This window comes from Artemia sp. Qi Xiang Cuo, chromosome 5 (assembly GCF_049724085.1).
Source record: "Artemia sp. Qi Xiang Cuo chromosome 5, ASM4972408v1, whole genome shotgun sequence".
Taxonomy (NCBI): domain Eukaryota; kingdom Metazoa; phylum Arthropoda; class Branchiopoda; order Anostraca; family Artemiidae; genus Artemia; species Artemia sp. Qi Xiang Cuo.
In genome coordinates, this window is record NC_142798.1 from 64733431 (window position 1) to 64760210 (window position 26780).

The following is a 26780-nucleotide window of genomic DNA, read 5'->3' on the forward strand; positions in this document are numbered from 1 at the left end:
GATAAGGCCGTATCAGGGGGGGGGGGGCGGAGTTGAACCTCCCCCGCCAAAAAAATATGTCAAACTCGTAATAGTTTATAAAATGTCAAACTCGTATTATTGAACCCATGTACCAAGTTTTTTGGAATTTCATGACAATGCATAATTATGATCGTGATTCCCGGAGCATTAGCCATCTTTATAATCTGGAAGCTTCTAATGAAGATTTTCGAGGTATATTTACAGAGCAGCTACATCGGGGTTATGACATTGGGATAGCAGGACAATATAAATCTATTAGTTCGAAATATCTATTTAAAAATGGAATTCAATCTGAGTATGGTGATGCAAAAGGCTTCAATGTCTTCCACCTTAATTACTAAGGGCTAAATTCTTTTCTTTAATTTTTTAAATGAAACATGTGAACTCTGCCTTTCAGGTTATTGGTCTTACTAAAACCTGGCTGAACGACCACAACTCAGCTCTCTTACAAATTCCAGGATAAAAATTTTACAATAGGAATCTACAGTTCAGACAACATGGTGGAAATGAGGCATATATTTGAAGTGATATTGAGGTTTTGGTAAGAGATGACCAAGTAGTATATCAGGAGATGTTATTTGAACCATTTATTCTTCAGCTTATGCTGAAACCTAAAGATATATTTGTTATCATAGGCAGCGCGCTAGCTCTGCCTAAGTAAAGAACGATGTGGGCACAATGTGTTTTTTTTTTCTTCAGCCGGGCACTTCATACCGAAGGAGTTGTCGTACAAACTTCGAAAAAGGCTCATTCAATTGGAAATTGGAGTGGCTAGTGCCTTTTTTAATAGTCGAAAGTGATTGGAGGGCAACTAGCCCTCCCCCATGCCCATCATTCTCCCAAACACATCCGCTCAAAATCTTGAGATAGCTATTTTATTGAGCAGAGCTGATTTTCACATAAAAAATGTTTTTGAGAAGGACACTTCACTAAAACCTTTGGGGCGAGGATTTTAAGTCATGCCGTGAGGGGATATAAGAGCGATGTTGGCACAAAATATTATTTATTATTTTTTTCCTTTAGAGCAGGGCACTTCATATGGAAGGGGTCGTCATAGAAACTTCAAAAGGGGCACATTCGATTGGAAATTGAGAATTCTAGTGCCCTTTTTAATCGTCGAAAGTTTTTGGAGGGCAACTAGCCTGCCCCCCCCCCCCTCGCCCATCATTTCCCAAACAAATCCAATCAAAATTTTGAGATATCCATTTTGTTCAGCGTAGTTGATTTCCAGGTAGAAAATATGTTTTTGAGGAGGACACTCCCCCGCAACTCTCAAGGCAAGGGTTTTAAGTTATGCCCTGGGGGCATATAAGGTTTTTATAGAAGGCGTTCCCCCACGTCCATCATTCCCCCAAACAAATCCAATAACAAATTTTGAGATAGCCATTTTGTTAAGCGTAATTTATTTCCAGATAGAAAATATGTTTTTGAGGAGGACACTACCCACAACCCTCAGGGCAAGGGTTTAAGTTATGCCCTGGGGGCATATAAGGTTTTTATAGAAGGCGTTGTCGTAGAAACTTCAAAAGAGGCTCATTCGATTTAAAAATCAAAGGGCTAGTGCCCTTTTTAATAGTCGAAAATGATTGGAGGGCAACTAGCCCCTTCCCCACGCCTATCATTTCCCCAAACACATCCAATCAAAATTTTGAGATAGCCATTTTGTTCAGCATAGTTGATTTCCAGATAGAAAATATGTTTTTGTGGTGGACACTCCCCCACAGCCCTCAGGGCAAGGGTTTTAAATTATGCCCTGGGGGCATACAAGGTTTGTAAAGAAGGCAATGTCGTAGAAACTAAAAAAAAAATTCATTTTATTGGAAATTCAAAGGGCTAGTGCCCATTTTAATAGTCAAAAGTGATTCGAGGGCAACTAGCCGCCCCCCCCCACGCCCATCATTCCCCCAAATACATCCTATAAAATATTTAGATAACCATTTTGTTCAGCGTAGTTGATTTCCAGATTGAAAATATATTTTTGAGGAGGACACTCCCCCACAACCGTCAAGGCAAGAATTTTAAGTTATGCCCTTGGCGCATATAAGGTTTTTATTGAAATCTTTGTCGTAGAAACTTGAAAAAAGGGTCATTTGATTTTAGATTCAAAGGGCTAGTACCCTTTTTAATAATCGAAAGTGATTTGAGGGCAACTAACCCCCCTCTCACGCCCACCTTTTCCCCAAACACATCGAATAAAAATTTTTATATAGCCATTTTATTCAACGTAGTTGAAAGTTTAGGAAATTTGGTCTTTAAGGATGACAACTCCTCCCCCCACAGCCCTCAGGGCAAGGGTTGTAAGTTATGCCATGGGTCATATAAAGTTTTTATTGAAAGTGTTGTCGTAGAAACTTCAAAAGGGCTCATTCAATTAAAAATTGAAAGGGCTAGAGCCTTGTTTGATAGTTGAAAGTGATTGGATAGCAACTAACGCCCCTCTTACGCCCACCATTTTCAAAAACACATCCAATCAAAATTTTGAGATATCCATTTTGTTCAACGTAGTTGAACGTTGTGGAAATAAGGTCTTTTAGGATGATAAACCCCTCAGAACCCTCAGTGCAAGGGTTGTAAGTTATGCCCTGGGGGCATATAAGGTTTATATAGAAAGTTGTTACATAAATCATAGGCAGGACGATCGCGCTGTCTAAGTAAAGAACGGGGACACTCGAGAACGAGATAAGAAACGGGGACTAAGTAAAGAGGAGGACACTCCCCCACAAACCTCAGGGCAAGGGTTTCAAGTTATGCGCTGGGGGCATATAAGAACGATGTTGGCACAATATCTTATTTATTAAATTTATCCTTTAGAGCTGGGCACATCGTGTTGAAGAAGTTGCCGTAGAAACTAATTCAACAGGAAATTGGAGTTGCTTGTGCCCTTTTTAATATTCCAAATTGATAGTAAGATGACTAACGCCCTTCTCACGCCCACACTTTCCCCAAACACATCCAATCAAAATTTTGAGATAGCCATGTTGTTTATCGTAGCTGAAAGTTCTGGAAATTCGGTCTTAGAGGAAAATTCGTGTATGATAAATTTCACAAAAAATACCAGATATTTCGGTCACTGTATGTGACCAAAATATCTGGTATTTTTTGTGAAATTTATTATACACTGTCTATTAAAAAGGATTTTATCCCTATTTTGGACTTTTATTTTATTAAACAAAAAATGAGCAAAAATAAAATAAAATAATCTACCAAGCGTGAAACTACCACAAATCAGCATCGATAAATAAATGAAACCCAAAACGAACAAAAATTACAATAATTAACCGAGTCAAACTCAAAACGAGCAGAAATTAACATAATTTGGGCGTAAAACCCCTATGCCTTCCCAAGGCCAGAACAAAATGTGCACTTTACTGAAAAAATACAAATGAATGTACATTGTCAGTTACTGATATACATATACTGATATTTAGTAGTAAAAATGTTAATATTATTTGATTTATTAAAGTTATAAAAGTAAACACATTTATATTTTTTCAGTAAAGTGCAAATTTTGTTCTGGCTGATATTTTGTTCTGATGTTCCGGCTGATGTTCGGATGATATAACTATGAGTTTTCAAAGATTTTATGATATGCTGATTTTGATAACGACAAAGACTTGTATAATAGCTTGTTAGCCACCAAGGAAAAAGAATTTTCAGAAACCATGGCTTTCGCATAGCTTGTTACGTTGTATTAATAGAAATCAACTTTATAAGAATTCCTTAAATAATGAAAATGATCCGATTTGTTAAAGAATATATAAAAATTATAGGAATGCCCTTAATAAACCACTGAGAAACGTTAAAAAAAATATTTCCAAAATAAATTCACTGAAATTTGAGGTAATCCTGCAAAAACAGGGAAAATAATTAAAAGCGTGATATCGTCAGAAAATTCTATTTTCCCCGATGAAGTAGTAATGCGGACTGGTTTTCCAACGAATAAACCAGAAGAGATATTTGGTGCTCTTTCTCAACATTTTGCTAATATTGGTCCCGTATTGTACCTTCTGATGATGATCCTCCTTTGGAGTTTTTTATGAAGACTCCAATTAATATTTCTATGTATATAAAACACTTCTCTCGTGGTGGAGTAAAGAAAAATATGTTTGGGATGAAAAGTACATCGGCTGGTAGTGATTCACTTAATTTTCTTGCATTAAAGACACCGTTTCCTTATATTGATGATGTTTTTACTTCCCTTATTAATGTGTGTTTGAAACAGGGAAGGTTTCCTGATTGCTTGAAAGTTGCTAGGATAACTCATATTTTTAAAGACAGTAATAAGAATGATCTTGGAAATTATCGGCCTATTTCGGTCTTACCTGTTATTTCTCGTGTACTAGAAAAGTGTATTAACACTAGAATATATGATCATTTGGAACTGCATAAACTGTTAAATCCAATTCAATTTGGTTTCAGGAAGGATAGAACTACAGAGATGCCATTATTATTTGTATCTTCGGTAATTAATGGAGCTTTTGATAATAGTCTTAGAGTAGCTGGTTTGTTTCTGGATTTGATTAAGGCATTTGACACTGTTGACCACCAAATACTATTGCGAAAATGTGAATTTTATGGCCTAAGAGGGGCTACTTTGGCTTTGCTTCATGATTACCTCCATAATAGGGAGCAGTGCGTTCACCTTAATGGATTTTCTTCTAGTAAAAGTCTTGCTAAATGTGGTGTCCCCCAGGGCTCTGTAATATGTCCTACTCTTTTCTTTTTTTTTATTAATGATCTGCCAAATGCTGTTGCAACTACTTCTAGAATTAGGGATTTAGTCGATTCTGCACCTTCTGGGTCCAGGATCACTACACCCTTATTTACTGATGATGCGAAATTGATGTGTGTTGCTTCAGCCGAACAACTACTTACCTCTACAATTAATGCAGCAATGACTAAGACATGTCTATGGTTGAAGGTAAACCGGCAAGACCTAAATATAAGTAAATCAAATTTTGTTATCTCTTTGCGATCTCCAAATTATTATCCTTGGATTACTGAAGTAGCTTCACCGAAGGGAATTGTTAAGCGGTCAAGTTCCGTTAAGATCTTGGGATTATTATTGACGAAAATTTATCATTTAACTACCATGTAAAAGCTATAAGTAAAATATTATTGCGGAATTTAGGGATTATTCGTAAAATAAAATGCTTTTTCCTTCATATGTTTTATGTTTATATATGTTATATGTTTTATGAAAGACATATGTTTTCCTTCAAAATATCGACGTAGTTTCCTTCATATGTTTTACGGCTATTATATTTTTCTCTGATACATCCGTATATTTTGTACTGTTCATCTTTATGGTTTGGTACTTTCCCCTCAATACTTAGCCCAATAGGTGTACTGCAGAATAATGCTATTAAATAATTTTGTGGAGTAGGGAACCAGGATTCGGTCAGGTCAATTTGCAGTATAATTAACATGATGCCTGCAGCTGGATTGCGTGATTTTTATACAGTGGTTTTTATGTATTAATTAAAAAACTTTTTCAGCATCAATAAATAAATAAAACCCAAAATGAACAGAAATTACAATAAATGACCGAGTCAAACTCAAAACGAGCAGAAATTAACATAGGTTGGGCTTATGTTTGGGCATATGTTTTTACTTTTATAACTTTAATAAATCAAATAATATTAACATTTTGATTACTAAATATCAGTATATGTATATTAAACTGAAAATGTACATTCATTTGGATTTTTTTCAGTAAAGTGCAAATTATGTTCTGATGATTTGTGCAAATCTAAAAATGATGGGCGTGAGAGGGGGTTTAGTTGCCCTTCAAATACTTTCGACTATAAAAAGGACACTAGCCCTTTCAATTTCCAATTGAATGAGCCCTTTCAATTTCCAATTGAATGAACCCTTTTTGAAGTTTCTACAACATCTCTTTCTATAAAAACCTTATATGCCCCAAGGGCATAACTTAAAACCCTTGCCCTGCGGGCTGGGGGGGGGGTCATCCTCAAAGACCTAATTTCCAGAACTTTCTACTACATTGAACAAAATGGATGTGTTTGGGGGAAAGGTGGGCGTGAGAGGGGGGTTCGTTGCCCTCCAATCACTTTCGACTATTAAAAAGGGCACTAGCCCTTTCAATTTCCAATCGAATGAGTCCTTTTTTAAGTTTCTACGACAAAGCTTTCTATAAAAAACCTTATATGCCCCCAGGGCATAACTTACTAAAGGGCACTAGCCCTTTGAGTTTCCAATCGAATGAGCCTTTTTTGAAGTATCTACGACAACACTTTCTATAAAAAACCTTATATGCCCCCAGGGCATAACTTACAACCCTTGCCCAGAGGGATGTGGGGGGTTTCCTCCTCAAAAACATAATTTCTATCTTGAAATCAACTACGGTGAACAAAATGGCTATCTCAAAATTTTGATTGGATTTGTTTCGGGAAAAGGTGGGTGTGAGAGGGGGGTTAGTTGCCCTCCAATCACTTTCAACTATTAAAAAGGGCACTAGCCCTTTGAATTTCAAATCGAATGAGCTTTCTTTGAAGATTCTACGACAACACGTTCTATAAAAACCATATATGTCCCCAGGGCATAACTTACAACCCTTGTCCTGAGGGCTATGGGGGGGTTGTCATCCTCAAAGACCTAATTTTTAGAACTTAAAACTATGTTGAACAAAATGGCTAGCTCAAAATTTTGATTGGATGTGTTCGGTGAAAAGGTGGGGGTGAGAGGGGGGTTAGTTGCCCTCCAATCACTTTCGACTATTAAAAAGGTCACTAGCCCTTTGAATTTCCAATCGAATGAGCCTTTTTTGTAGTTTCTACGACAACGCTTTCTATAAAAACCTTATATGCCCCCAGGGCATAACTTAAAACCTTTGCCGAGAGGGCTGTGGGGGAGTGTCCTCCTTAAAAACATTATTTTTCTCTTGAAATCAACTACGCTGAATAAAATGGCTATCTCAAAATTTTGATTGGGTGTGTTTCGAGAAATGGTGGGCGTGGAAGGGGTGTTAGTTGCCTTCCAATCACTTTGACTATTAAAAAGGGCATAAGCCACTCCAATTTCCAACTGAATAAGCCTTTTTCGAAGTTTCTGGGACAGCTACTTCGGTAAATCGTGCCCTGATCTAAAGGAAAAAAATAATAAATAATACATGGGTCCAACATCGTTCTTATAGACCCCCAGAGTATAACTTAAAACCCTTTCCCTGAGAGCTGTGGGGGAGTTTCCTCCTCAAAAACATATTTTCTATCTGGAAATCAACTACGCTGAACAAAATGGCTATCTCAAAATTTTGATTGGATGTCTTTGAGGAAATGGTGAGCGTGGAAGGGGTTTTAGTTGCCTTCCAATCGCTTTCGACTATTAAAAAGGGCACAAGCCACTCCAATTTCCAATCGAATGAGCCCTTTCCAATGTTTCTAATACAACTCCTTCGATACGAAGTGCCCTTGTCTAAAACCAAGAAAAAATAATAATAATACATTTTGCCAACATCGTTCTTTACTTAGGCAGCGTTATTGCGCTGCCTATGATAATTATTGTTATGGGTGCCTTCCAGTCTGCTTTACATGAATATTTCGGGAAAGTTCCAATGTGCTTTTTCAGTTATTTACGGAGGGACTAAGCTGTGGAATAAGCTTGTCCCAAGTACCAAGGAATTACCCATTAGTCAATTTAAATCTGAGGTACGTGTGGGGTTGCTTGGTAAGTATATACCTTCGAAACAGATTGAGATTGATGGAATTAAATTTGACAGTTATTGTTTATTGTTTTTTTTTCTTTTGTGCTTCGGGATCATGGTATTATGTTGTTTTATTGCGAATGAATTATTTATGTAAGTTTTTTTCGGTACACAGTTTCACCATTTTGCTTATTATAGATTATACTTTTTGTTTGTTTTTTTGTTGGAATTTTTTCTTCTATTTTTTTTTTTTTTTATTGTTTGTTATTAACACACCCTCGCAAGCAACGCTTTTGGTGTGCTACCGGTTGATTTTGTCCCTGTTTTTTTTTATAATAAATTGCTAGTACTACTACAACTATTACTACTATGCTTTCTAAAAGCCAGAATATAATTTGTACTTCACTGGAAAAAATTCTTTTAAATTTTGTCATTTTTATAATTTTAAGAAAGAAAAAAATAATTAAGACTTTAAGGAATAGATATCACCATATGTATTTTAAAGTGACAATGCACATTTTCCTCAGTGATTTCATTTGATTTTTTTTTTCAGTATATTACAAAAAATATTCTGGCTTTTAGAAAGCATAGGGATTTAGAAACCTACTCATATTAATTTCTGCTCGTTTTGAGTTTAAATCTGATGTTTATTTTAATTTCTGTTTGTTTTGGGTTTCAATTATTTATTGATAGCGATTTGTGGTAGTTGTATACTTGGTAGATTATGTGATTCTATTTTTGTTCATTTTTGGTTATTTGGAGTTCTTTATTTATTTATTTTTGAAAAACTTATTTTGTGGAAAAAGTTTTTTTAATTAATTATATATAAAAAAAAACAAGATGACCTTTTGAGAAATTAAATAAAAAAAAACAAGTTTTTTTAACTGAAAGTAAGGAGTGACATTAAAACTTAAAAGGAACAGAAATTTTTCCGTATATGAAAGGTGCTGTCTCCTCAACTCCTTGCTCTTTACGCTAAAGTTTTTATTGTTTAAAAAAAGTTTGTGAGAAAGAGTCTAACTTTAGCGTAAAGAGTGAGGCTTTGAGGAGGAGACAGCCCCTTTCATATACGGAATAATTTCTGTTCGTTTTAAGTTTTAATGTCGCTCCTTACTTTCAGTTTTAAAAAACTTGTTTTTTTTATTTCATTAAATAAAAAAAAAACAATTTTTTTTAACCGAAAGTAAGGAGCAACATTATAACTTAACCAGAAATATCCTAGGAACGGTCTAGGGTATTAAGTAGAAACTTTCAGTGCATGTTAAGGTGATGTTGAACTAGGCAAAATGCAAAATTTGCATACTATTATTATTACGACTGGTATTACTACTACTACTCTTACACGAACTACTACTACAACTGCTACTACTATGGCTATCTCTATTACAACAACTGCTACGGCGACTACTATTATTACTACTGAAGCGAAGGGTATTACGGTGAAAGCTTCAGGGAATGTTGAAGAGGATAGTGAAATATGCTAAAATGGAACACGTAATGTGGATGTAGGTTATTAAAAGTGCGTAGCAGCTATTTCTCAAGAGCAGCTTAGAGTATTAAGTTGAAACTTTTAGTGCATGTTGAGGGGGACATAGAACGAACCAAAAGGTACTATATACATACTAGTACTTCTACTACTACTACTAAGGCTAATGGTATCAAGTTGAAATTTTCAGGAAATGTTGAGGGGTGTGTTGAACTAGATTAAAACACGCTTTTTGGATGCACGCTGTCAAAAGGCAGTATCAGCAGTATTTCAAGAACGGCTTAGAGTGTCAGGTTGAAACTGTCAGGGTTGATAGTGGTAGTTAATGTGTCAGGTTGAAAATGTTGAGGGTTGTATAGCGGTAATAAAATGTCCTATGTGCATGTTGGTACTGCTAGTAGTAGTACTACTACTAGTGTTGTTAGTACGAATATTTATAAGAGTAATTGTATTAATGTGGAGCTTTCAGTGACTGTTGAGGAAAATACTGGGCTAAATCAAAATACATTATGTACATGCAGGTTATCAAAAGAACGTATGAGCAATATCTCAGAAACGGCTTAAAGTATTAAGTTGTAACTATCAGGGCATGATGAGTGGATGTTGAACTAGACCAAAAAACGCACAATCTGAATATTATTGCTTCCTACGATTAATACTACTACTGCTATCACTAATGCTACTGTTCCTAATACTACTTCTGCTGCTGTGCCTACCGCTATTACTAATGGTAAGAGAATTAGTAAAACTTTCAGAGAATGGTGAAGGTAGTGTTGAGCTAAATCGAAACACACTATGTGCATTTGGGTTATCAAAGAGGTGCGTTAGCAATATCCCAGCAACGGCTAAGGGTATTCAGCTGAAATTCCCAGGGCTACCAATATTACACCACTTTTGCTGCTACTTTTACTATTTCTGCTACTCCTGCTATTACTGCTACTATTGAACTAAATCAAAATAATTTTAGTGAATTCAGGCTGCAAAGATATCCAGGCGGCAATAGGGTATAGAATAAGGAACAAAGTAGAAACTATCATGGAAAGTTTATGTTGCTTTAAAACTAAATCAAAAGGCACTCTGTGTATGGCGGTTATCAAGAAGATGTCCCAGCAATATCTCAAGAACGACATTCAGGGCTACTACTATTACTACTTCTACTCTGGGGCGTAGCTCCAGCATTTTTATTGAGGGGGCAAACAAGTTCCACATCCAGAGAGTCAAGGGGCATGGGCTATATAATAGCTTTTTTCAATTTATTGGGGGAGGGGGGGGACAACTGCCTCCCCCCCCCCCCTTGCCACCCCCAAACAACGCCACTGCTTCTACTCTTACAAACTGAATCAAAAATTATAAGTGCATCCAGCTTGTGAAAACTGCATAGATACAATGTCTTAGGAAGGGTTAAGTTTTACTTTTCAGGGAAACTTGAGGAGGTTTAAAACTATATCAAGCGATACTATTATGTGTGTCCAGATTGTAGAGTTTGAGTTGGTTATTTATTGTAATTCCAGTTTGTTTCGGGTTTCATTTATTAAATGGTGGTATTTGTGGTAGTTTTATGCTTGGAAAATTATTTGACTTTATTTCTGCTCATTTTAGGTTTACTGTAGCTCTTTAATTTTCTTTGAAAAACTTCTTTTCTGATTTTGTGTTAAATTAATATATAATAAACATTCAGTTTATTTTTATTGATTTTTTTTCCAGTCATCTTGAATATCGTAGTGATTTATTTTTTCTTTTCGTCGATGTTTGGGAAGTTAAAGCACTCTGTTCAAAATGTGTCCAGAATGAGTGCATCAAAATATTTAAAGCAAACTGTGCGCATGAAGGTTGTCAAAAGGCGTATCTGCACTATCTAAGGGACGGCAGTGTATGAAGTTTAAACCTTTTGGACATGTTGAGGAGGAAGTTGAACTAATAAAAAGACTATGCAAATCATGATACTTCATATTTTAATATTTGTGAGAATTATATTTTCCGTGATCATTTTTGAATTAAAGCATATTTCCATGTACAGATTTAAATTTCTATTCATTTTTTTTTTCAAAAAAAAGAAACAAAGTAAATTAGAATATAATATAGAATACAAGTTAATGTTTTAATACCGAAAAAAATCTACAGAATTAAAATAATCAGGCAAAATAACTCATATAGCGGAAGAACAAAAGAAACATATTAAGAAGACAAGCCTCACTAAGTAAAAAACAACATCAAATGCTCGAATTCATGATTGGAAAATAATCCATTGCTTTGCTGAACCCTCCGCCCCATCCCCAAAGAAAAAAACAAATCAGCTATTATAATTTTTCAATTGAAATTTTGCGAACAAACTCTTAGAAAAATAAAATAACCTGATACCTTGTGACAGCGTAGTGGATAAGCTCGGTTGTCTTAATAAAAGGGTCACCGGTTCAATCCCACGTGTCGCAAGGAATTCACTATTTGATTTATGAACGTCAATTTTTTTTCCAATCCATTTCAGTCACTTTCTAATATCTGGTTCTATCCTGGCTCAACACAATTTTTGTAATGTGAATTGATAAATCAAAATCTTTATCTGCCGTTTTTTTTTTGTTTTACTTTATTTTGGCGTAGGTGCAAGACTTAACTTTAACCAAAAGGCACAAGAAGCTTGTTTTTAATAAAACCGTAAAAAGGCATTTTCATATATTAATAAAAAAAACTTTCTGAAACTTTTTTTTTTCAAAGATAAGCAAAGAGCCATACTAAACTTAACTACTAAAGAAATACATTCATATAATAATCCAAATTCAAAACGAACAGAAATTGCTATTAGAGAATAAAGGAAACTTGTAATGAGCAGAAATTAAATAAATAATCATAGCCAACAAAAACGTCAACAGGTACTAATATAAATAAATAAATAAATAAATCTTAAAACGAGTAAAACTTAAATTGGATACTCAAATAAAGTTTAAAACGAACAAAATTCACTATAAAGAAGCGCTTGGCTACTTCCCCCCCCCCCCTCCCTAGCTGTAAAAGTCTAAAGCCTACCGCGTCACTTGCGTTTTATTGAAAAGTATGTGTCTTGAACAGTCCCTGGAAAGGACTAATAAAATTAAACTGAACATTGGATATACAGTGACATTGATTGCTGAAAGCTCAGCAACCGAGTACAAAAGAGAATATTTGTAATATAATTCGTTTTCAGTAAAGCTCAAATGACGCAGTAGCCTTTATACTTGTACAGTTAGGAGAAGGGAAGAGAGTGTAGCCAAACCCTTGTTTGCATTAATTTTGTTTGTTTAATGTTTGACTCTAATATTCAATCTAAGTTTTACTTGTTTTAACATTTATTTTTCAATTTTATTAGTACCTTTTGTATTTTCGTTTGGTATGATTGTTAACTTAATTCCTGTTCGTTTTGGTTACGATTTATTTTTAAATAGTAATTCCAGTCGTTCTGAGTTAGAATTATTATAGGAATTTATTTCTGCTTGTCTTAAGCTTAATATGGCTATTTACTTTTCTTTAAAAACTTCTTTTTCAGCAAGTTTTTGCACTGTTCATCTGTATGGCTTGGTACTTACCCCTCAATACTTCGCCCAATACGTGTACTGCAGAACAATGCTATTAGATCATTTTGCGGTATAGGGAACCGAGATTCGGTCAGGTCAATGTATAATATAATTAATATAATTAAATCATACATGGACTGCGTGATTTTATGGGAATTATATTATACATGGAGTGTGATGTAATTATATTATACATTATGCTGGACTGCGTGATTTTTATACACTGATTTTTATGAAAAAAAGTATTGTTATATATGCCTTCCAGGGTGTTTTACAGGAGTTTTTAGGGAAAGGTTCAACGTTCATTGTCACGGAACTCGGACAGGTGGGGATATTGAGGTTCCTCGCCTAGTTTCAAGCAGAACTGCTTTTTCAATTATTTATTGAGGGGCTATTCTGTGGAATAAGCTTATCCCCAGGTACCAAGGAATTGCCCATTAGTCACTTTAAATCTGAGCTATGTGTGGGGTTTATTAACGGAATTAGAATTGATGATAATTGTTGTTTTTTGTCGTTTTTTTTTGGCTTCGGGATCATGATATTCGCCTATGTTGTTATTGTGTATGAATTATTTTTGAATGTTTTTATCGGTACATGGTTTCACCGCTCTGCTTATTAAAGATTATATTTTCTTTTTCTTTTTTTGTTAGTAGCACACCCTCGCAAGCAACGCTTTTGGTGCGCTACCGATTGATCTTGTCTCTGTTTTTTTTTTTTTCATAACAAATTGCTATTACTACTAAAAACGTATAATAACATTTTTTTTTTTTTTAGTTTTTTATTGTCCCCCCCCCCCGAAAAAAAGTCCTGGATGGAACCTTGGCTGTGGTACAGGAAAATTGTCAAGGAGAAATTTAAAAATAGCTTATCTAAAAATGTACACTGTGATCCTTGTAATTTGGCTCACTGATAACCATTTGTTTTTGGTGATGATAGATAAAGGTGGTTACAAATTGTCACGTCAAGCCTTTCACACTGCCTGGCGTAGTTTTTCACATCAAGAAATTCTATCTTGATTGGTCGTTGTGCACCCTTAGGCATAGAAAACCAGTTTTTGATAATAGTTGATGCATCAAAAGAATTGGATTTTTATGCTGATCCCAAATGTATAGTTCATTAAGTTTAATGTTACCCACCAAATGTTAAGAGCCTGAGTAAATTTCCCTGATTTTTTTGGTGGGAGAAACACCCCGACAAAGTCAAGCGGTCTAAACGAAATTACACCCTCAAATTCAGCATATCTGAAAATCCTATTGTAGAGGTTTCAAGCTCATCTACAAAACTTTGGAATTTGTTTGTTTTGTTTTTTTGCCAGAATCAAGATAATGCATTCGTGTTTATTTGTTTGTTGTTTTCCCCAGGCATGATCGTATCGAACCAATGGTCTTAAAAGATCGGGAAAGATTCGAAAGGAAATCAAAAGTTCTAGTGCCATTCTTAAGTTACCAAAATTATTGGGGAAGTATGTCCATTTCTCACCCCTTTTCCCCCAAGGATATCCTATAAAAATTTTAAGACAGCCACATGATCCAGCATAGTTGAAATATCCAATTGCTATGCCTTCGGGGACGACAAGGCCCCACATAGCCCCCGGGGAAGGACTGTAAGTTATTTAAATTGTTCATATGTAGTATTTGGTATTAGACAATGCGCACGCCATTTTTGGGGGATATTTTTTGCGGGGGGGGGGGGGGATTTTCTACTTGAAAAATTGTTCGTGGAGAGAAAAGTTTCCGAGGCAATTTTTGAGGGGAAATTTTATCCGGGGGAAGGGGTAAGGGGACTTCCTGGTATGATTTGAAAATAATCAGAAATCAAATAAAACAAGTTATTTTTTTAACTGATAGGAAGCAACAATAAAATTTAAAACGCACAGAAGTTATTCCGTATATTAGGGGTGCTACCCCTTCCTCAACCCTCCTCTTCTTTACACTAAAATTGGACATTTTGTCATAATTTTCTATTAAGTCTCGTTTTTTCTTCATTTTTTTTTATTCTCTTTACAAGGGGCGTCAGACTTCAGATTCTGGAGTCAGTCTCGCATCAAGTCTCAAATCCCTTCAACATAAATTCTGATCAGTCAAAATTCAAAATTTCAACAATGTTGATTTTTTGGGACTTGATCCAATGCTGAGATCGTCCGGGCACTGTTTAACGGACCCAAACGAACAACTCAACAATTCTTTCCTGTTTTTCGAACGCAATACATCATTCTTGGTAACAGTCACTTGAATTAAAACACTAATCTAGCTGTGTAAATGACCAAGATAACTCAATTGCATGAGTTATGTTGTCTGCAACAAACTATCAGACAGAAGCACCAACTGAGAAGCAAAAGAAAAATGTAATTCGGATTTAGATCAAATAAAATATCACCATGACAAACCCTCTAAAAACCTAGGCCTTTTCCTACTTCTGGGGCTAAACTTGAGATAATTGGGACAACAATAGTAACGTTTTTACAAATTACCTTGTATATATTTGGCTATCCTTTTTTAATGTAAGGGTGACAGTTTAAAATTATAATACGATATTTTTCGGCCTTATTAGCAAAAGATTTGAGCAATCAAAGCATTTTCGTTTCCTTTCATGGAGATTTGACAGTAGCCTAAATTATTTCGTTCCGTTTTACAAAAAAAAAGATAATTAAAGAACAACCAAGAAAACGACGGTCATATCAGCTAGAGGACAGAAAAGAAGCGAAAAAGACATAAGCAGATATTTCGGCAAGGAACTCCACCAAGCCGTCTTCAGTGTTAAACAAAAGGAAAAACTACCCTTTTGAAGCAACTCTGACAGAGCAGAAGAAACACTAAAACTACTGAAAAACAACAGAGTGTTTCTTCTTCTCTGTTAGAGTTCACTTCTAAGGGGTAGTTTTTCTTTCTTTTCTTTTTTAAGCACTGACACACGGTTTGACGGAGGTCATTGCCGAAATATCTGCTTTTGTCTTTTTCACTGACAGAAAAAAGATACGATATCCAATAGAAATAGGTACACATAGCTTCAAAGCATTGGTGAGATTTGAGAATTTTTCCGGGGGAGGGGAGGGGGGTAGAAACACAACAGCATGTGTCTTATGTCCATATTATCCAAGGGGATACATCTTTAGGATCGATCTTACAGATAAGAAGAATTTATTGTCTCCTTTGCGCAAGCATGTAAACAAATAAATTATGGAGTTAAAAAAATAAAAGCTTAAAAAATGACATCATCCACATCTATTGAACATATATCCAATATTCTAGTCACTTGTTTTTGTCTTTTTATTACGTTGTGACCAATCTCAGTTTAAATAATGAATAAAGAATGGGTCTTCACCCTGAAAATTTTATTTTTTCCTATTAGTCCTAATAATAAAACCTGTGAAAACTCCAAATGACACTACGAAAATGACACTATTGAAATCAACATTGCCAAAAACTCCATACAGGAAACTTACAGCCCCCTCCCCTGACCAACAAGGATAATCCTTTTTTTGCATGGGTAGCACTGATGCCTTTTTTTTCTCTAGCTTCTTTTTTTTTCTTAATCACCAAACAAACAAAAAAAATACTTTTTTCAATGAAAGCCAAGAGCGACATTAAAACTTAACCAACACAACCTATTCCATTATTGAGTTAGGTTAACCCATCCCCTTTAAACCTCCTGCTCTTTACCTTACGCATTAACATTGCTCTTTTAATAAAGTTAAAATTCATAGGTTAAAATAGGTTAAAACAAAAATAAATATTTGAAATTATATGAAGTGTGTGAAGGCAGTATATGAAGTTTACAAGGAAATGCTAGATGGTGTTAATTTTTTTTTCTCTGAGACCAATTTGAATTTTAACTTTTTGCAATTTTTCTGTCCTCCTTTAAACTGCCATGCGTCACAATATCTTCTGATTTATAGTGAGATATCCGTATTAAAGATCCATCCCTAGAACCAATACATCTATATCCCTCCTTAAGCTCCTAAATATATTCAGTGTCCCCCTATCCCATTCTTTACGGATTTATACTTCCTTTGTCGGCCCGCACCTTGAATATGCCTGTCCTGTTGGGCACCCTGGCATCTCCCGGGAAGGATCATAAAAAATTGAATCCATCCGAAAAAGAGCCCCGCAAACAGGTTTCAAAGAAGGTAAGGTTCCATACTCTCTTCTACTAACAAAAAAAAACACCCTCCACCCAGGTTCCAACCACCTCTTGTTGGTTCTGAACTTATTTCTATCTTGTCCCCCATTCAGTGATTTACCCCCAGATATAAAAAAAAACGTTGTCTCCTACATTACGGAAAAAACAACACAATATTCCGATACTTTGCCTTTTTAATTATTTAATACTGGTGTTGCCCAACCTTTTGTGTTTCTTCCCTTTTTTGCTTTCCCCATTCTTTTATTTTATTTTTATTAAGTTTAACCAGTTTGTATTCCTTTTAACTTATTTTGATGTTTCCCAGTTTAAGTTATTGACTTAAGAATACATTTTTCGTTCTGGTTTTTTTTTTTTTTTTTTTTTTTTTTTTTGGCATTTTTGCCTGTTTTTTTTTTTAGTTTTTGTGGGTTTTCTTAATGATTTTATTTATGAATCATTATCGTCATGTTTTATGAATTATGAATCGTCATGTTTTTATTTATCGACTTTGAGCTACTGCTTGTAATTTGTAATCATTCTTTTTTATTTTGTTCTTTTTTATGTTGTTGATGACCACTCCTAATTTACTAGTTTTATCAATTTAATGTCACGCCCTCTATATGCATATACATGTTTTTGAATTTTTATGATTGTTTTTTTTACGATTTTGATAAAATGACAGTAAGTTCTTTTTCGAGTTATAAGCAAATTAAGTTTTAAACCTAATTTGATGTTTACCTGTTTTTGTTTAGATTTTGTAATACGAATTGGACCCAGTCACGCTTATAATTGTAATTTTGAAATACATTTTATCTTATTTTATCTCTCAGTCTAGATGTAGCCACAAAAACATGTTCTTTTCCTCTGAGTAACCAATTAAAGAGCAAGGAATATAATTTTCTAGATTTCGACATATCGTAACCATTCAAGTCTTCAGCTATATTTCCAATATTTTTCCAAGGTACTCCAGCATCTTGTTTAACAGCCCTGAACACAGGACTGTTGACTTTTTACATTTTCTTGTAAGTCTAATTCGGTTACTTTACCAGTGAATTACTTTCTGTTTTAGCTACTTATTCATCATACTCTTCCCTGTCTTTTCTTAGTTTGTTTTGCATTAATGTTTATTGCACTTTTCGAATCAATTTACCGGCAAATCAGTGATTCCCAAAGTGGGCCCTACCACCCACCCCCCAGGGGGGCGCTGCAGGAAACCAGAGGGGTTGTGATGGGCAGAGGTGTATTTGGGGGGGGGCAATGATTAGCTGTAGGGGGCAGTGAAAGCATAAAAGAAAAAAGAAAATAATTAGGAAAATGGTAACACTTATAACACATTTATAAATAAAATAAAAAAATGTATGTTAAGTTAAGATTTATAAATTTGTTCATTTGTTAACGTGGTTTTGGTGTTATTTTTTCTTCACTCAATTTATTTTAACTTATTTTAACTTAACGAATTTATAAATCGACCTATATTAGATGGAGATTTTTTCCCGAAACGTTTGATGGTTTATTTATTAAAATAATGGTCATTATCAAAATCAGTCTTTTACTCGTTAATTCCTCTTCTCTCAGATACAATAATATTTTTATTCCTTATTAACTCTTATTAAAATAAATATAAAATCCAGGGGGCACCGGGTAATATTTTTTCCGGAAAGGGGGGCGGTAGGTCAAATAAGTTTGGGAATCACTGCTGTAGATGGTATTTTGTTTTATTTATTTGTTTTTGGGGGCGGAGAGGGAATTGTCAGTTAGTTTCTCTAGAGCCTATACGGCTAGTGATATTGTCGGATTTTTCTTTTTGGAATAAATTGTATTTTTTTACGATTACTGCCGACTTTTTATGTTACAGCTCGCTTAATATCTATGCATCAATCACTGAAGACATACATAATACTTTTGTAAAAGATGGTGAGTTTACCTGGTGCCAAGCCAGGGCTGGAAACGCTGTACGTATAAAACAGGTGACAGCTAAATGAACGCTGGCAAGAAGAAACCCGTACAAGGAAGCCATCCATGTTGGAATAGGTAGTAGTGTGTAAGCAATAAAGGTGACAAAAACAAATTGCCAGAGACCCTCTGATGAGGCTGGGAGCGGATGAGGAGCTGAGGGATCTGACCGTAATCTTCCTACCGAAGGCTCAGTCGAATTGCTGTCGTCTACGATTTCTTCTGGGTGAGCACTGAACCTAAAAAAAAATTGAAAAAAATTTGTCCACAACAACATGTGATCGGAATAGTAGGAAAACTTTGCAGCCCAAAACTACGAACCAATCTGGTACAAAACACAAGAACAGCTATGTTTTCCCATTCATTCTTGTCAAAGATATTATTTTTATAAATGAAATTAAACCTAATAATAATGCTAAATACCTTGCCAACATATTTACAACACATTGGTAAGAGGCACATCTAAAGTACCCAATGTCCCACTGATTCTTGTGCCACTGAGCCACTGATTCAATGTGCCACTGATTCTAAAGTACCCAATGGGCCACTGATTATTCATTCAGTATTACGCATTTAACCTAGAAAAAAAAATCTAGTATCCCCGTTCTCCCTTCCAGGGGTCAGGCCTTCGCACACCTATGTACATGGCAACCACCCAAAGTGTCAACACTTCGTTTTTTTTATGAAATGACAAATACTGATCCAAAAACCCAATAACTGAGCAAAAATGACACAAGATGAGCTAAAATACCTTTAGAAGTATCTTGGATGAATGGGGAGAATTACGTATGCAGCCAGGATGAAACTATATTTTTACACACAATAATTCTACACACCCAATGAATATAATAATCAAGCATTATAAAAATTGGCCACTATTAGTGCTTAGCAAAATAAACAAAATCAACCTTATAAGCAGCGCTTTAACCTATTTTTATTTATTTTTTCCTAAGGCCAATGCGTTGGGAAGGAGTTGTATAAACTTTGCAGGAGGCTCATTTGATTGAAAATTGAAAGTTCTAGTGCACTTTTTCAGATTCAAAAATGTTTGGAGTGCAACCAACACACAATCGACTTCTTTTTTAGCTGCATATCCCCCTCTAAGGCCCCAAAGAGATCCGATCAAATTTTTATGCAGCCATTTTGTTCAAAATAGTCGAAAGTTCCAATAACGATGACCTTTGGGAATGACGTGACCCTCATGGTTGTCAAAATCTGCAACATCTCAGGAAAAATTAAGGATAATAAGTTGAATCTTTCAAGAATATTGAACTCAATCAAAAGACACTATGGTAACCACGTTGTCAAAAGGAGGTAACTGTGTTATCTCAGGAACGGCCAAGATTATCAGGTTGAAGCTTTCAGATCACGTTGAGAGGGACGCTGAACTAAATCAGGCAACACTATGTACCTCTATGTTGTCAAAAGGGTGTATCTGCAATATTGCAGTAACAACTAAGGGTGTTAATTTGAAACTTTCATAGCATACTGAACTAAATCCAAAGACACTATATATCCAGGTTGTCAAATGGCTGCTTCTGCATTATCTCAGAAACAGCTAAGGATATTAAGATCATACGATATCTTAAAGAATCTCGTCCATTATAAACTTTTTTAGTTTCTGCGGCCCCACTATCTAGAACTGTTTGGGTAGTCTGTTCATAGCCTGTAGAACATGAATAAGAGATCGGAATAAACTACTGAAAACTAAATGCTGACATCTTCTTTCCCGAAAATCTTAGAAAAAATATTTAGTTTCCTTCGTTTTAACCCGGAGATGGAGAGGCTCGGTTTTAAGGAAACTTACATCACAGAAAGTGTACAATCTGTTTTTTTAATTAAATGGAGCAAAATTTTCTTTTTTAAAGTTCAGGAGAGGGCATTTCCTAAAAATGTTCTAGCATACCTGCTCGAAAAACACACAAAAAAAAAACAGTTCACAGGAATTATCATCTGGGTAATTTGGCCGCTTTGGGAGCTCCCTGTGGTGCCACACGTTTTCATTGACCAACACACCGACGAAACGGAAGCATATTTCACTTTCTCTTACGTCAAATTTTACAGTTAAACCACAAATTTTCGACAGCTATCCATGACAGCTGATCCCCAGTGAGAATGGGCTAATGGACCATTTGGCCTTGAGACAGTCAGCGGACGCTGAGGCTCGCAAAATAATTTTTGAGATTTTGTAAGATCTTAAGCTTGAACTTTCAAAGAATTTAGGGGGGAGGGTGTTGGACCAAAACAAAAACACTATGCGCATCCACGTTTTCAAAAGGGCGTATGTGCAATACCTCAGTAACAGCTAAAGGTATTAATCTGAAAGTTCCAGGGAATGTTGAACTAAAACCCCATCAAAGGACACTATGTGCATCCGGTTTGTCAAAAGGGCGTATCTGCAATACCTCAGTAACAGCTAAAGGTATTAATCTGAAAGTTCCAGGGAATGTTGAACTAAAACCCCATCAAAGGACACCATCAGGGTTCGGACAGGTCGGTTCGCTTCAAATTATAGGCTCTGTCCTATTTTTATAGGATTTCCCGGGCCCAAATATAGGATTCGGAAGTGCTCGGGATCAGATATGTGGTAGATGGCATGGGATGCCTGATCAAATAAATTCGTCATTTCCCGGGTTTTTGCATTTATTTATTTTTTTTTTTTTTCAAATACAAAATGTACAAATAGTAAAAAACAGTATCAGATAACCAAACTTTGCTGATGATTGACTGATATAAGTAAAACATTTGGAATCCCTCTTGCTGCTTTTTAGGCATCAATTTTGATACGAGATCATTTTTTCTCTTTGCAAGAGACTGCTCCATTCTTGCAGATTCCATCATCTGCTCTCTTTCCCCTGTTCTGGACTTCACAGCTCCTTCGAGCAAAGAAACAGCTAGGGCAATGTCTATGGAACTCTTGGACTCAGCAGCCTTCTTCAGTCTGTCGGTCACTTCCTGAAGTAGAGTATCTGCTACTGTTCTCTTTTCTTGCTCTGATGCTCTAAGTTTTTTCCTTTTGCTTTCCAGGTCTTCTATTTCTTTCTTTTTGTCGTGGACCTTCTGCAACTTCTGCTTGCTGTCCTCTTCGGAAGCTGCTTTCTCCTTCTCGGATAGCTCTTCTTTTTTCTTTTCATCCAGATATTGTTGATACCGAGACCGTGCGGAACGTGCAAGATTCAACAGCTCTTTTGTAATTACAAACGGTTCTGGTTTTCCTCCATAAAGCCTCAACGTGTCATATACCATGAGTCTCAAATCCAGAACGATTTCAGACATCGAGGCCTGGTCTTCACCGAGAATCCTACCAGAATACGATAACCCACGCTCAACATCTGCGCTGCCATGCGACAACGTCAGCACCGCTTTGATAAGCTTGGTAAGTTCCAGGTACTTGCTGTCCCCGCGCTCATTCACCAGTCCAAAATAATGGCTCCAAAAATGATTGATCCGAATAATGACACGGGGTCCAGTTTCCGGTCGCAAAAGCAGCCACTCAGCCTGGGCGACGTCTGAGCTTACTGCAATCGCAATCTCGCGTGCCACAACCGCTATGTCTGCAATGCTTCTTGAATCTTTCATGTTGATCGGACTCAAACAGCGTAAAGCATCGAGAAAACCATCCTTTTCCAGAAGACATTTGTTCAAAATATGGCGAATACCCAATAAAATGTTTTCGCACATTGACATAGAAAATGGCTTTGTCTTTCAGTGTTGCTTTCTCACCGAAAGCTCGTTCCACATTTTCTGAAACTATGAGCTTTTCTGCAAATTTTTCAGCAAGGTTCAACATTTCTGGTGAGAAATTTTCAGTCTCGGTCACGAAATCTGGAGTAAAGACCCGTCCGCAAAGCGTCACAAGTAGTCTTTTGATCTCAGAGTGCAGAACATGAATGAGTGGCTCTTCTTTCTGGAACAGTTGGGTGACACTCATAGAACAGTTCTGCTGAGGCTAGAACAAACTTGAGTTGGGCCTTCATCGTCGCAGCTTTGATGTAAGCAACAATCTTCAGAAATTTGGGAGTGGACAGAAGATTCTTCAGTTTTTTCTCTCTTGGCACGAAGTTCAGGAAGTACTCTAAGATTGCCGGCGACTGCTGCATAATTCTAGCGAGGGCACGCCCGATCGTCAGCCAGTGGCTTGGTACATACTTCATGAAAGCATTTTCTGGCACTCCCACTTTCTTTTGGCACTTTCGATAGTCTTCACAACGTGCAGGCCAGCCGTCAAAAAATGAATGCACAAGAATAACAGAGTCGAAACTTTCTTCTCTGAACACCTGAAGACCTTTCAAGAAAACGTTATGAATTATATGGATGCCGCAAGAACCAATGTTCAACATTCCCTTTCTTTTTTTTGCATTGAACTTGTTCCAAACACTTTTGTTGACGTTTGGTCCGTCACTTCCAAGCGTGATCAGTTTTTCAAGTGGCAGCTGTTTCTACTCAATGGCTGACATAATCTTCCTATACAGGTCATCACTTGTTGCGTGGCCCATAACACTTGTGCATAAATGTCTGCTCTGGATTTCGTTTCTGTATGAGGACCAATATCAAACACGTATCTGTAACTCCTTCATACCAGCGTTGTTGTTTGTCTCGTCATATTCTAGTACAAAATATGACTGAATGTCCTTCACAAGCATTTGCTTACAGTAAGGATGCACCGCATCGGTGATCAGATACGTGAGTTTCTTCGCACATAGGGACATTCTGTCGGGGATCTTACCGGGGAACATCGCATGGAAGGCTGCGACAATATGGTCTGAAGAGTTAGCAGACATGGAACTCTGTACCGTCTGAAGTGCCCATATTAACTCATTTTATAAGCGGCATCACGCTCACAAAACATGTTTGTACCAACTAATGGTTTATCCTTGGTTGTTTCATCAATTCAAGATTGTCCGGTCAGATGAAGCTGTAGTGGGTGTAGTTGAGCAGTAACTGCGGCTTTTTGTTATGCAGATCGCACATATTGGTTTAGCTGAGCAACCCCAGCTGTGCAACCAATATTTGTCAAGTAGAGTTTGCAAATGAACGAGCACTGGTTATTCCCAGTCTTACACTATTTGCCAATCTTTCTACCGCTGCAATCCATCTTAGCAAGCCATGAACTGCCCCATACTTAATTACCAAGCATCACCTGCAAAAAACATCCCGCGATTAAAAGGCCATAAAAAGAAAAAATGTGGATATGTCCGAAACTGGGCCGTATTCGCATCAGCCTTTTATAGCGTCAGCCAGGAAAAGAATACGTCACAAGAACTTACAGTGTCATTCAGTAGAGACTGCTAGCCAATATAGGCTACTGATTTTTGCTCATTTTGGACAGGCCCAACATGACAAAAAACAAAACATAGGCTACTAAGTCAACAAAACAGCATAGCCCAGGCAGAAGCAGCTTACTAATCCCAACACAAAGCATTAGTTAAGTTCAAACAGCTCAACATTTGTAATTACTTATAGATCTACACCGAAAGACAGCACAGTCTACAAGCAGAGTCAAAAGCAAAGAAAAGCACAACTTGACTTACTTAACGAGTAGTAAAAATTGCAAATAATGAGCAATGTTCTTGGTGATCTTTAGCCGAAAATATAGGAATAATAGGATTTTAGCCAATATATAGGCATTTTATAGGAGTACATTAAAATATAGGAATTTATTGGAATTTATAGACTGAACCCTGCACCATGTGCATCCGGTTTGTCAAGGGGGTGTATCTGCAATACTCTAGGAATAGACAAGACAATTAACTTGTATATTTTACGGAATTTTGAGGGGATGTTGAGGGGAACTAAATCAAAAGACACCATATGCATCCATGTTTTTCATAGGGTCATATCCTCAATATCTCAGGAACACTAAGGGTAGGCTACTAAATTGAAACCATCAGGGCACATTGAATTAAATCAAGACATTATGCGCATTCAGGTTGTTAAACAGACGTATATGTAATATCTCAGGAACAAAAAAAGGGTATTAAGCGGAAACTGTCCGGGAATCCTGAGGGGGGTGTAGAACAAAATCAAAAGAAACTCATCCATCAGGGTTGTGAAATAGAGCGTATCTGCAACATCTCATTACCAAGCAAAAAATACCATAAACAGAAGTAGGGCTAACGCCCCCTCAGCCTTTAAAAGGCCAGAGCGTTATTTGCGATTTACTAAAAACTAAACACACTTTACGCATTTTTATTTTAGAACGTTAATAAATCCAATTTACTGAGACTTCCAGGAATGAATTTTAAACAGTCAGTCTACTTTCATGAGCTCTTTTCAGTAGTCCAGGTTATTATGATGATCTTCCTTCTTTTACGTCGTTGTTGTCGTTTTGACAAATAAAACTACACTGCTTGAAATAAAATTACTTTCAATAAAGCGCAAATGATACTCTGGCCTTTAGAAGGCTTAGAAGACAATATCCCTACTCTTGTTTTCAGTAATTTCCGTTCTTTTTAGTTTTGACTTGAACATTCATTGCAATTAATGTTCGATTTGGGTGTCACTTATTCATTGGTAAGATATTTCAGTCTATTTTAAGTTTGATTCATTGTTTGACTTTTATTTCTGCTCGTCTTTGTTTAGAAAAAGATTGTTTTTTAATTAATCTAAGAAAAACACATTTGATCTGTCATACACAAGATAGACTTAAAGCAAATGTATATCTAACTAATTTAATTTCAAATCAGAATTCCAAGAAGAAGCCATTTCTAAATGACTTGGATTTTTCTGGAAAGCTTCGCAAATTATGATTAGCAAAAGATACACTTTTTCAAGGATGCAGAGGCTTGAAAAGTCATGACTTTTGAAGAGTAAGGAGGATCGGTCCGAAGAACTCCCACAGGAATACTGAAAGGCTTGGCCAAAAAAAATCTTTTTTTTAATTTTATACTCACTTAGACCTGTGAAAATTAATTTCCTAACACCCCCCCCCCTCTCGCTAAAACTTTTGACTGTGGTCACCTAAAGAATACAAATGTTGTTTGTAATAACATTCTGAGTCGAGGTGAATAGTGCTAGGCCTACGTTTTATAGCTCTAATTCATCGGTGCCCAATTCTAAGTGCGTATGCACTTTTGGGCAAAGGCCTGATTTTCATGGCTAAGTAGGTAATTTGTTGACAATGATGATCTGGTAAAGGATCTGGTCCATGACACCTCTGGGCCAGATTTTCCACCTTGACGTTGCTCGTACTCAGTTTAAAAATATTAAAGAGTTTCTTATTAATTAACTCCATTTGGAGTTAACTCCATTTTGTGATGTAACTCCATTTTGGTACCGTATATAGTAGATACAATTGTTCGGTAGTCTTGTAGTAGTAAACAATGCACTACAGTATTTTTTCATAAATCATCAATCTCCCTTATTTTTCCAAACAGCCCGTGGTAACGAACTGTAAATAAGTAGAAAATCGGCTCAATAGAAACTGAAACTGCAAAAAAAAACGGAATTATGACAACAATAAATACATTAAAAGAACTTTGAATTCTTAAAATTCAAAGTTTAATGTAACTCATCAAAAGCTACGAACCTGAGAAAATTCGCCTGATTTTCAAAAGGGGAGGGGGGCACCCCAAAATTTAAAATGATCATAATGAAAATATCCACTAGATTCAGCATATGAGAGAGCCATAATATATACAGGTATCCAGCTGCTATCTAAAAAACGTGAAATTTTGCAATTATTGCCAGAAAAAAGATCACGGATGCGTGTTTATTTATTCGTTTGTTTTCCACAGGGGTAATCGTACTGAATAAATTGGCCTACAGTATTAGGAGAGGACTCATTCGAGGAGAAATCAAAAGTTCTAGTGCCCTTTCTAAGAAACCAAAAAGATCGGAGAGCAACTAGCCCCCCTTCCGCGCCCCTTTTCTCCCAAAGACATTCGATCAAAATTTTGGGATGGCCATTTGATTCAGTAAAATTGAAAGGCCCAATAACTATGCCTTCGGGGATGGCATGACTTCTCATAGTCCCAAGGGAAAGGGTTTTAGAAAT

At 36.2% G+C, this 26780-nt stretch overlaps 1 protein-coding gene across 4 annotated transcripts in view; it reads right to left on the reverse strand.

Annotated features, from left to right (window-relative positions):
- LOC148952388 (adenylate cyclase 1-like) overlaps positions 1 to 26780 on the reverse strand; it is a 227888-nt gene that overhangs the window by 160495 nt on the left and 40613 nt on the right. For all 4 annotated transcript variants that reach the window (XM_089089843.1, XM_089089844.1, XM_089089841.1 and 1 more), the window contains exon 4: positions 18756 to 19023. In XM_089089843.1, coding sequence (XP_088945969.1) covers positions 18756 to 19023 — 268 coding nt within the window. The remainder of the gene's footprint in view (positions 1 to 18755; positions 19024 to 26780) is intronic.